Source organism: Corylus avellana, chromosome 8, assembly GCF_965113065.1.
Source record: "Corylus avellana chromosome 8, dhCorAvel1.hap1.2, whole genome shotgun sequence".
Lineage (NCBI taxonomy): Eukaryota > Viridiplantae > Streptophyta > Magnoliopsida > Fagales > Betulaceae > Corylus > Corylus avellana.
This window is the reverse complement of record NC_142497.1, coordinates 21,491,354-21,503,702: the sequence shown is the minus strand read 5'-3', so window position 1 is coordinate 21,503,702 and position 12,349 is coordinate 21,491,354. Positions and strand designations below refer to the sequence as shown.

Here is a 12,349-nt window from a genome sequence, read left to right as displayed (position 1 = left end):
AAATTAGAAACTAAAAACTATTTTGTGGTTGGGGCTACCCCTCTCTATGTCTCTTCTAGGTGGTTGGGTTACCCCCCTCTCGATCTCTTTCTATGTGTGTTGCAGCATGAAACTGTGAAAGACTAAAACGCTTGCGTGCGAGCAGGGGATCGAAGAAGACAACAAGTGCTCGAACCGCAAAAAGAAGAGGTTTAATCAGTCTATGTGGTGACACTTATTTACTATAAGCTTCTTGTTGATATAAAAATATTAATAAGAAGTCCTTATAGCTTGCAAAATTAACAAATAAATTATTACTATCAAATTCCGTTCAAAAGGTTAACAAAAATTGTGTTAGTGTGTTATGTCATATCCAATTATATAATGACATTTGTCGCACATAATAAAAATATATAAAAATTAGAAACTAAAAACTATTTTGTGGTTGGGGCTATCCCTCTCTATGTCTCTTCTAGGTGGTTAGGCTACCCCCCTCTCGATCTCTCTCTATGTGTGTTGCAGCATGAAACTGTGAAAGACTAAAACGCTTGCATGCGAGCAGGGATCGAAGAAGACAACAAGTGCTCGAACCGCAAAAAGAAGAGGTTTCCTCAAGGGATCAAGTCCCTCTTCCACGTGCAAGTCCCTCTTAAGTTAGATTTTAGTATATATATATATATATATATATATATATATATCCACACTAACAAGTTTCATCAAGATTTTGAGTAGAGACTTATTTATTATTTTTGCGGACAGCTCTCATAACATTTTTAAATTATATGGAGCATATTGTTAATCATTGTAGTTGATTTTACATTTTTTCTTATTAAAATTTAAAAATTTATATAATAAAATTATAGAAAATGCTGACCCAAAAATTTTTATTTACAAATCTAATAATTGATCTATTAAAATTTGTAAAAACAGATGATGGTTGAAAGATAGTTTAAAGATGGTTTCCTAAATCACTTTAGGCTATAAATGTTCCAGCTTGGAAAAGAATGATAGTAGCATTCCACCAAGCTTTGCTTGTTCTTGTAACGGGTGTGCTCAAGCTGTTAAACCCCAAAGGCCACAGCATCTCTACAGCATACCAACTGAGCAAGTGAAAATCAGAGGACAAGTTTACTCTGGACTGGATCCTCAAGCTCTCTCATGCATTTGCTAAAGCCTGGGTGATCACCAATCACTGATCTTTCTCTGTCCTTTTAAGGAACTTAAAACTTTGCACAACAAATCTATTTTGAAACCTTGGTTTCATTTGTTAAAATTATCTTCTTCTGTCTTGTTTTTTGTTTTCAAAACAAAAATATTAACAAACAACCCAAAATACAAAACATTCAAAACTGTATTGAACACTTTTTGCTTCTTAATCTTACAAACAACCCTTGTAAGAGTTAACAGCTTCGTTTAGGCAGGATTCAATTCCAAGTCTGTTTACCAGCTAAACTAGCTGAAAGTCACCCCCTTAATCTATCTCACCACAATTGGAGAAGCTCTCTCCCTTCTGTGGCTGCTTAAATTAAGACTAGAATGTTCACACCTATGTACACTTTGGACATCAATTTGAGCATGCCATCAAACTTAACTTCCAGTCCTCCACCTTCCCAAGATTATCACCAGCATCATAAATTCATAGCTGTTGGCAGTCAACCAAAGGAACTCATGATAGAGCAACCTGTCAAAAGCCATTGCATCAATAAATTAGAAAATCACTTACACCTTTCCTTCATTAGTCTAAGATAAGTCAAATCTGCTCACACCTACAATCATGTTTTTTCAATTTGTACCACCATTCATTTGTCACAAATAACCCAAAAATGCCAAAAAAAATTTGTGTAGAGCATACATAATGCTCAGTGTAACCACTCAAAAAAAGATGTGAATATCCATTCACATGAATCACAAATCACATAAACACCACCACAAATTTCTTTCAATGAATCTAGCAGTTGAAGATTCCCACATTTCACCTACTCAACCGTCTAGGGCAACAAGAATCGCACATATCAGCCACTCAGAAGACTTGATTGAAACATTTGATCTGTAATGAAGACTGTAGGCAGAAATATTACACTCAAAATTGCTGGAGCAGACAAGCACTACAATGCCAAAGCTTCATTATGCAATCAATCAAAAGCTGGTTGCGGTCTGGCCAAGAAGCCAAGTCATGACCACACCATCGCATAAATGCCAGTTCAGTTGCACTCACAAAAGCAATAAAGACACTTAAGTTATAAAGCCAAGCATCCCAGTAAAGCTCTACATATGGCTGGCTACCTTGTAAGAGAACATGTAACCACCACGCCCGAACAACCAAAACATCAAATGGCTATCTACCTTTTAAAATAGCAGTTTAACTTTTAAAATTGTGCGTTTTTAAAAACATACCTCATAGACTACTTTTACTATGTCTTCAAATTTCAATTTTTTACAAACGCACTCCCAAAAAATACGTTTTCTCTGCGATTTGGTTTAAAATCATACTTTTGGTTTGCAAGATCAAAAGTGCCAAATGCACTCGTAGTCTTATACTATCAGATTCCTCCCGTACACAAGGTGTAACTCTCAAAGACAATATACCTACCACACCAAAAGAGTTCTTTCTGATCCCATATCATATTCCCACTCAAGCAATAAAATCAATAATGAGTAGTTAATATAATATTGATGGAGCCAATGAATAACAACAGCAATAGTGGTATGAACATTTTTACAATGATTTGTGATTAATATAACATTTTTGGATTCAAACCCATCACAGTGTTTACTCCCAATAATAAGAATCATTTCTAAACACAGAGCAACCAAATGTTCTAAATCAGCAAAGTATGAACATTTCTTACGAGGTAAACTAGAAAAAACTCAACAAGTGACATGCCAAACACCTATAGAATAGGAAAAATTCACCAATACATATTCCTCATTCAAAATCCAAACTTCTCTTCTATTGTTTAAACATATATATATACAAGTATATTTTCTAAAGGTAAAGACCTTAATTTGGTTCAGCAATCACAGGATAATTACGATAATATTTTGGTCATAGCAGAACACTGATCATCAATCACATAAATTCGTTAAATTTTCGGATGAATCAATCACAAAAATTTCACCTTCCGTGCTCAGTAATCACGGCGATAACTGCCGTATCTGTAACCGTCTCTGTCCCTCGTCACCGACTCGTGATCGTACCGCGTGAAATCGATGGGAGCTGATGGCCCACCAGGCGGGCTGTAATTGGACGCCAGATACGGCTGAGCCGGCGGCGGGTTGTGATCGTTCGAAGACGAAAAATCAACGGGCGCCGACGGGCCAGCTGGTGCTACGGGCCCTACGCTACTGGACGTTCGGTTCAAGAATGGCCGAGACGGTGGTAGAGAATAGTGGCCAGTGGAGCATTGAGGGGCAGAAGAGTAAAAATGGCTGTTCCGCGGGGCAATATGGTAATCTGGAGGCGGAGCACGGCGCTCACGCAGGGCGAGCTTTAACCGGACCTTACCCTGAGGCCGGCCCGAAGGTCGACAAAGCTCGAGGGTGTGAATCGGGCGAGTCGACTCGGTCGAGTCGCCAACAAGGTTGCCGAGCGGGACTCGGAGGGCACCAACTAGGGGTTTGGGGGTTTCGGAGGGTCTGGAGTGGAAGATCTCGAGCGTGAGAAGGGAGTCGCAAAGCGGGCGCGTGAGTGGGAGCGTGAACCGCTCGTTCCAGACGGGCCGGGTGGAACCCGAGTCGTCCGATCTGGTTGCGAGACGGTGGCCCGGATCGAGGTAGACGGTGGCGTAGGGCTTGAGATCGCCGTTGCGCCAGTTCACGTTCTTCAGGTGCTTGGCGGAGACTACGGTGATTTCGAGGTCGAGGGGGGTCGAGGTCGGCGACTCCATTGGTAGTGTTAGGTTTGGTTGGGAAGGCGGTGGTTGCTACCGCTCGCCGAGAGTGGAGCGTGAAATATTTTAGGTGTGGAGAGGTAAAATAGACGAAGTGCTATATATGTAAAAAGTCTATGGTAAAGAAAAGTAGAATTACTTTTCAAAAAGTTAAAGGGATATAATCACTAACGTAGTAATTAATTAATCAAAGATAATTTTCAAAATAATAATAATAATAATAATCAAAGATAAATATGTAAAATGTAAAATATTTAACTTTAAAAAATAAATAGACAGAATTTAAAAAATTATATCTTATACAAATACTTTCAAATTTAAAAATCACCTTGATGTTATGATAAAAAAGCAAAGTATAGTGTTGAGAGTGATTGGTCGAGTCGTGTCGGGGTGGCTCAAATTTGACGAAGGTGGCCGAGCTCTTAGGCGGTGGTTTTGCCACCACCCCTAAATGTATATATTTTTTTAATTTTGTAGATTTTTTAAAATTATTAGTAATAATTTTTATTAGTTGAGCTGAAAAATTTTGAGAAGCTAAAAAAATTTGAATTGAGTTGATTGTTAAGTAGTATCAAATCAACTAAAAAAACAAAGAACAAAAAAATTGAGAAAAATCATCTTTCCAAACAAGCCCATAAATAACTCATTATAGCTTTTGTTTTATTTACTCTTCTTTTTTCGTAAGATTTCTTATGAAATGGGGTAGGAGGATGGGGATGGAATGCTTCTCCGGCAACTCATTTCCACTCGCCCTACTTAAGAGGTGTCCATCCAGCAAGGGTCGGGTTGGGAAAGTTTCTTGCAAACCGTCTTTGTGAGGATTGAAAGGGGGCACCACCACCGCCACCTCCTTCCACCCATTCCTTATTTTCATTATTATTATTATTTTTTAATTTTTAATTTTTGATTTCTTTAGCTTTTTAAATGGAAGATTTGACAGAATAAATTTTTTAATAAAAGGTGAAAAGGTCAAATTTATCACTTCGAAAAACCAGAAAACTTTTTATAAAGTGGTAAACTATATGAACCAAATTTGTATTTAACCCAAAGGAATATTGGTTTAAACTAAGGAGAGCATTACATCTTTTCTTTATTTATTTTTACTTTAGAAGCATTTCTAAAGAGGAATATTTAGACAAAATTAAAAGAAAATTTGATTTTATTTAAAAAATAAAATAAAAAAGAAAAGAAACACTAGCCTTTTAAGAAAAAAATATATTGATATGACAAAATTAATATTAATTAAAAATAATAATTAAGTTCTACTAACCTCAAAGTATACTCCACTCCACATGGTAGAACAAAATTTCCGTACTATTTATCACTATGAAGCCCAGGATAGGCTACTGGATAACAATCCCACCGTCCTCTCTCTCTCACACACACATACACAAAGCTCAAAGCTTTGAAAAATGGCGACCTCCGCAACACCCCCATCTCTCTCATTCTTCTCATCCTCAGTCTTCCTCACCTCCTCCAACCAAACCCCAAAGCTCTCTTCTTCAATCTTCAGACCCAATTCGGTAAAAACCCCAGCGGTGAAACCCCTCTCGCTCACCTCCCAGCTCGCCACCCTCCCAGTGCTCTCATTCACCGGCGAGAAGATCAGCGAGACCCAGCTCGAACTCAAGTCCGCCCCACCCGAAACCGCGCGCGCTGTCGTTCACCGAGCCATCATCACAGACCTCCAGAACAAGCGACGCGGCACCGCCTCCACGCTCACCCGCGGTGAGGTTAGAGGCGGTGGTAGGAAGCCCTACCCACAGAAGAAGACGGGCCGGGCCAGACAGGGGTCCATACGGACCCCGCTCCGGCCCGGTGGGGGCGTGGTGTTCGGGCCCAAGCCAAGAGACTGGTCCATCAAGATCAATCGGAAAGAGAAGAGGCTGGCGATTTCGACGGCGATAGCAAGCGCCGCAATTAACACGATCGTGGTGGAGGATTTTGGGGAAAGGTTTGAGAAGCCGAGGACGAAGGAGTTTATTGAGGCGTTGAAGAGGTGGGGGATCGACCCGAAAGAGAAGTCGATGTTCTTGATGACCGAAATACCGGATAATGTGAGGCTTTCTAGCCGGAATATCGGGACGCTGAAGATGCTGACGCCGAGGACGTTGAACTTGTTCGATATTTTGAATGCGGACAAGGTGGTGCTGACTCCGGCTGCGGTGGACTATTTGAATGAAAGGTATGGGGTTGATGGTTATGAGGGGGAGACCGAAGATGAGTATGAAGAGGAAGAAGGAGAAGAAATTGAAGGTTAGTCAGTCATTATTTGCTTTTTTCTGTTTCTGTTTTTTTTTTTTTTTTTTTTCCTTTTAAATATGAAGTTGAGAATTACATGCATTTTGGACAAATACGAGATTGTCTGAATTTAGAAGAAAAATTTGTTGGTAATGTAATTGAAGGAACTTGTTTTAAGGTTGTATTGATAAGTTTTATTGTTGGTTAAAAATGTGCATTGTGAGTCAAAATGTGTGGGATTTTTTGGGAAAATTATTTGAATACAATGCATGCAAGAGGAAGGATTGCTTCCTTCTTATGTAATAATATTTGGATATTTGGATGAGCGTTGAGAAACATAAATATGGGAATGGTGTATATATATGGGAAATTAACAGTTATGGATTAAAACCCTATGCTACTTACTTCAGCAAATGGCAGATATTGTTCTAGAAGGATTTGGCTTGTCTCCGGTGATTAAATACCTGGAGATGTCATGTGGTTCAAATAAATGGTAAAGATGGCAAGATTGGGGAAGAAATCACTGACAATGGTAATTGCAATCTTCATCGTTTATTTGAGCCATAGGAGATCTCCAGTTATTCGGTCACCAGAGGCAAGCCAAATCCATTATGGAATTGAATTTTATGCTACTCGTGCACTCTTTAGTGATGTTTTTCAAGGATTGCCTTGTGTCTTTTGCAGCCATGTATCTCACTAGAGAGGTCTATCTAGTTCCACTCTGTAGAGAAGCATGGAATGTGCATCCATTTTGTGGCTTTTTGTTCCACCAATTTCTGTTGATTCTTAACTTATGGGAGTGATCGTTAATGGGTTGTTGTAGCTCAAGATAGATTATGTTTGAATGTTTTTTAATGTCTTGGCCTCTTTATCTGTCTACTTTGTTTCTATGCATGAGACAATGCTGTAATGGATGGTGGTTCATCCTAGCTGTGTAAGAGTAATATAACCATGGAATTTCCTTTTGCTGTTTCATATAAGAAATATAAGCTCTGGTTGGTCTATTATTCATGCTTTTCTTCCATTGACTGTATCTCTTTCTCATCAATTTGGAATGTAGGAACTGAGGCAGGAGAGAACTCTGATGCAAAGGAGTAATGGTGCCGGGAGTCTTCTGACCACCTTATTCCTTATTAAGCGAGGACCGATCCAATTCCAATCCGGCTAATCCTGAGGGGGGTTCCAGCCTGCTTAAACCAACAATCGTGTTATGTTGCTGCTGCAATGTTGTTATATTTTAGGCTGGTTTTGTTAAGTTTTCTGTGCATGATTTTTGTACTAATTTGCACATTAATCTAATACAATTGTATCTATTGGATCTTCTACCTTGTTGTGTATTCAGAATGTTGCTTCCTGGTTCAACTCTCACTTTTCAGAATATTGTTTTTCAATAGGTATCCTCCTTTTTCTGGCTATTGCTCTGTTGTGGATTTTGTGGATCTTATCTTTAGGGTTATGAGGGGAATGAGGAAATGGACCTGAGTTAATGGAAGGAACATTTCACTTCATAGCAGAGAAAGCTAGGAAAGAATAACAAAAATTCAACTATAGTAAAGATCCATGGAATGAAACCCAATTCATAATAAGGGCATTCACATTGGGCTAGCCAAAGTATAACTTTTTTTTTTTAATTACCTACTTTTCCTAAACACCACGCATCTTATTCTCTATTTTAGTTATCTATTTTAAAAAATTCATTCCAATAATCATTTTTGAATTTTTTTTTATTTAACGGTCATATTTTTTAAAATTCTTATTTTCTTAACGGTCGTTTGTATTGCTAATTGAGGAACAATAATCTTAGGGAATGATTTCTCCATCCACGTGAACCACGCCATTTACGGGGTCCACTGCATGTTTTGTGTCATTAATTACTTTCTCTATCGTTGGCAGCATCCGAAAGTGATTTGAGATAGGCTTAACTTTTGGGGCAGCAAAACTGTGCTAAAGCAATGGATTGATAGATAGGGTTGAATGTTTTCTCTCTAGCTTCATCCTAGATGAGAAGGAACCGTGTCTCACAAATCCCAGAATTTGATTGAGAGTATTGTTTCTGCTTAGTGTTTCTATCAATGGCGGATGAATTGTCAAATCTGTGGGCTAATCTTTCGCTGTCAGAGGGTGAAGATGGAGAATTGGAGATTCAAACGACCGAAGTTAGCGAGATCATAACGCGGGGAAAATCTTGTATTGTCGGGAAACTAATGTCTGAAAGGCTGGTGAGTAAAGAGACAATCAGGAGCACGATGGTGCGTTGGTGGAGACCTAAGGGAACTTTTTCCTTCAAGGTATTGGGCGGCAACCTTTTTTTGATTGATTTTGAGGAGGCCAGGGATAAGGCAAGAGTCTTGGAGGGTAGGCCCTGGGATTTTGAGGGTTTTTTGTTTCTAGTTGAAGACTTTGATGGCCGAATCTCGCCATCTGAACTCACATTTGATAGGGCTTCTTTCTGGGTGCGTATGACAAATCTTCCTTTGGCATGTATGAGTCGAGAGGTGGGGGTCAAACTCGGAGCATCGGTGGGACGTGTGGAGGAAGTCGACACAGACAAAGAAGGGATCGGATGGGGGGAGTTTCTGCGGGTCAAGATTAATATTGATCTGTACAAACCTCTCTCTCGGGGCCGTATGATCAAATTTGATGGAAAATCACGATTGGTTGGCTTTAAGTTTGAACGTCTACCAAAATTTTGCTACCATTGTGGCGTGATTTGCCATGGGGTGGAGGGATGTCTTAAGCGGAGTAGGATGCGGAATCAAGAGCCAAACCAGTTTGGTCCTTGGCTGCGTGCAAACTCTCCCACACGAAGACCAGATCGAAACCATGATCGCCATACAGAAAACGTTGAATCTTCCAAAGCTGCAAAAACAAATTCAAGGGAGGCCCCAATGCAGAGTGAGGTTCCGGGGAGGAAGGAATATGGCCGGAAGAGGAGAGCAGCGGAATCCGGGGGGACCAACGATACCAGGGAGAATATTCCGGGGCGCCAAAACGCACGAGCTAAAGAAGGTAGAAGCGGATCTGCAGGAGGAAATAAGGGAGAAAGTAATGAAGCCTACCAAATTGACCCTCAGCTACTTAAGGAAGGAAATATTGTAGGGGTTATGACGCAGCATTTTGAAAAACAGCCCAATTTATTACAAGAAACGTGGATCCCATGCAAAGATGGTAAGAATAAAGGTGGTTTGAAAGCTGGCGCCCATACAGGAAATGCTTCGCAAGGGAAAGATTTTTTGGCACCAGCTGGATCATGGAATGCGGGACACGTCAGGGAGAGCCCACCTAATGCACCAACGAAAATAGGAGAAACACTTACAAGTCCTGGGGGCCCATATTCAGGCCCGGTTTTAGCCGATATTGAAAAATCCATCAAAGGAGCCAAAATGGGGAATTTGATTACTAAACGAAAGCTGCGCGATGAAGACTATGAATTATATGAAGGTGAGCTTTTTCCTCCCAGCAGAAATAACATTTTATCTGGAGGTGATTTTCCTGAGATTGGTAGTATAAAAAAGGGGCGTACGGGAGATGTAGACAATGAAATTTCTAATGGTTCGGGGGTGGCGGAGGCTGGTGTCCAGCCCCGCCGACCGCAATGATAATTTTAAGTTGGAACTGCCGGGGGCTTGGGAACCTTCGGACAGTTCATGAACTTCGCCGGATGGTGAAGGAAAAGAGACCCAATTTGGTTTTCCTTATGGAAACCAAACTCCGGAAAAAAAGAATGGAGGTAATTCGGACAAAAATTGGTTTTAAGAATATGTTTGTGGTGGAAGGAGTGGGGAAAAGCGGAGGATTGGTGTTATTTTGGGAGGACGATTATGAGGTAGCGATCCAAAATTACAGCCAACGGCACATCAATGCCGTTATCTACCACCAGCAATCCAACTGGAAACTTACCGGATTCTATGGACATCCGGATGCTACAAAGCGTCTTGAGGCATGGAATTTGCTAAAATTTTTGGCTCAAATGACCCCGGAACCGTGGCTGTGTCTGGGAGATTTTAACGAAGTATTGGTGTCGTCGGAAAAATTGGGGGGAAATGTACGCCAATCTAGTCTCATGAAAGCTTTCCAAAATACTCTCGAAACATGTGAGTTGATGGATTTGGGTTATCATGGGCCTAAATACACATGGAGTAATGGTCAAGTGGGCAGCGCACTTATCCGAGAGCGTCTTGACCGGGGTGTAGCAAATTTTGCTTGGCGGACTTTATTCCCGGAAGCTGAGGTTGCTGTATTTTCCACGACATGTTCGGACCATGCACCTCTGTGTGTGTCTCTGTTACGGCAAACCAGACTGACTCGTCGAAAGCAACGTTTTTTCTATGAAGCAGGCTGGGCAGTTGAGGAAGGGTACCAAGAAGTTATACAGCAGAGCTGGCGGCGTGAGCAAGGAAATGGAGTAAGTTGGGAACGTCTGGCAGCAAAATTGAAGGCATGTGTCCATGGGTTAATAGGATGGCAGAAGACTCGGGGAGGCAATGAGCAGGTCGCCATTTCCACTTTGCAAAGGAAACTGGTACAGCTCCAGGAAAGTGAGGTGGCGGGGACTGAAATTAAAATTAAACAGGCCCAAGAGCAATTGGGGCAATTGCTTGACAAAGAAGAGTTGTGGTGGCGTCAACGTGCAAAGGTGGAGTGGATGCGAGCGGGGGACCGCAACACCCGATTTTTCCATGCTTGTGCTAGTGCTCGACGTCGTCGTAACTACGTGGGTATGATCAAAGACGAGTACGGACAGACTTGGGAAAATTCTGCTGGAATAGAAGAAGCCTTTGTCAAATACTTTACTCTTCTCTTTACAAAGGGACCGGATGGGAACATACAGCAATGTCTCCAACCCATGACCAACCGGGTAACTGCCGATATGAATAGGGCACTAGAGAAAGCACTTACGGCAGAGGAGATTGAAGTAGCCTTATTCCAAATGGCTCCCCTCAAAGCACCGGGTCCGGATGGTTTAAACGCGTGCTTTTTCCAAACAAATTGGCCCACTATGAAGGAGGAGGTATGTCGGGTAATATTTGATATTTTTAATTCCGCAGTGATGCCTCATGATTTAAATTTGACTCATGTTGCCCTTATTCCCAAACTAAAAAAACCCACTTGTGTAACGGAATTTAGACCCATAAGTTTATGTAACGTTTTATATAAGCTTATCTCAAAGGTCCTAGCTAACCGCCTAAAACAATTCTTACCCCACATCATCGCCCCAACCCAAAGTGCATTTATCCCGGGGCGCCTCATCTCGGACAATGTACTAGCAGCGTATGAAACCTTACATACGATGCATACGGGGATGCGGGGAAAGAAAGGTTTTATGGCAGTGAAGCTCGACATGAGCAAAGCATATGATCGAGTGGAGTGGTTCTTTCTGGAAGCGGTGATGAAACGTATGGGCTTTGGTGCTCGATGGATTGCTCTTGTTATGATGTGCGTCAAGACAGTGACGTATTCTATCATTGTTAATGGGAACCCTTGTGGGATGATTACTCCGTCTCGGGGCATTCGACAAGGGGACCCTATATCACCCTATCTCTTTCTTCTATGTGCAGAGGCTCTAAGTGCTTTGATCACTCAAGCAAATACAGATGGAAGGTTAATGGGGGTTCCTACTTCGACACGGGGCCCGGAAATTAGCCACCTTTTCTTCGCCGACGACAGCTTATTATTTTGCAGGGCTACCTTGTTGCAATGGAATCACTTGTCTTCCATATTGCAATTATACGAAGAGGCGTCGGGTCAGAAAATGAATGCAAACAAAACTGCTATTTTCTATAGTAGGAATACTCCGGTGGCGGACAAGGATTCTATTCAAGAGGTAGCTGGAATCCCTATCAATCAAAGATACGACACATATCTGGGGCTTCCGGCCCTTGTGGGGCGGTCAAGAACTAGTGCCTTTAAATGTATTAAGGAGAGGGTATGGAAGCGCCTTCAAGACTGGAAAACTAAATTTCTTTCTCAAGCTGGGAAGGAGATTCTATTGAAGGCAGTGGTACAGGCTATCCCGACCTATTGCATGAGTATTTTTATGCTCCCGAAGACATTATGTGCAGAAATAAATTCGTTGATGGCAAAGTTTTTTTGGGGACATAAGGAAAAGGACAAACGCATCCACTGGATGAGTTGGAGTAAATTAAGTTGGCCAAAGGCTAAAGGAGTTATGGGTTTTCGTGACTTGTCTGTTTTTAATAAAGCTTTATTGGCTAAGCAGATATGGCGTCTTTGGAAAA

The 12,349-nt window shown here is 41.2% G+C and overlaps 2 protein-coding genes across 2 annotated transcripts; one reads left to right on the top strand and one right to left on the bottom strand.

Annotated features, from left to right (window-relative positions):
* Positions 1–1,312: 1,312 nt before the first annotated feature.
* On the bottom strand, positions 1,313–3,938 carry LOC132163595 (Calcium-dependent lipid-binding (CaLB domain) family protein). The gene is made up of 2 exons (XM_059573943.2): positions 3,099–3,938; positions 1,313–1,660 (listed from the first exon to the last, which is right to left on the bottom strand). Exon 1 carries the CDS (start codon positions 3,864–3,866, stop codon positions 3,108–3,110), a length of 759 nt encoding a protein of 252 aa, XP_059429926.2. The 5' UTR covers positions 3,867–3,938; the 3' UTR covers positions 1,313–1,660; positions 3,099–3,107.
* A 1,268-nt stretch (positions 3,939–5,206) lies between these two features.
* Positions 5,207–7,472, top strand: RPL4 (ribosomal protein L4). Its single transcript, XM_059574012.2, has 2 exons — positions 5,207–6,125; positions 7,171–7,472. The coding sequence occupies exons 1-2, from the start codon at positions 5,282–5,284 to the stop codon at positions 7,206–7,208; spliced, it is 882 nt and encodes a 293-aa protein (XP_059429995.1). The 5' UTR covers positions 5,207–5,281; the 3' UTR covers positions 7,209–7,472.
* Positions 7,473–12,349: the final 4,877 nt, after the last annotated feature.

Bases quoted from the DNA above. Each gene is read 5' to 3' on its own strand.
- RPL4 (XM_059574012.2), top strand. From the start codon at position 5,282: ATGGCGACCTCCGCAACACCCCCATCTCTCTCATTCTTCTCATCCTCA. The intron at 6,126-7,170 runs GTTAGTCAGTCA...TTTGGAATGTAG, and splicing joins AGAAGGAGAAGAAATTGAAG to GAACTGAGGCAGGAGAGAAC.
- LOC132163595 (XM_059573943.2), bottom strand. From the start codon at position 3,866: ATGGAGTCGCCGACCTCGACCCCCCTCGACCTCGAAATCACCGTAGTC.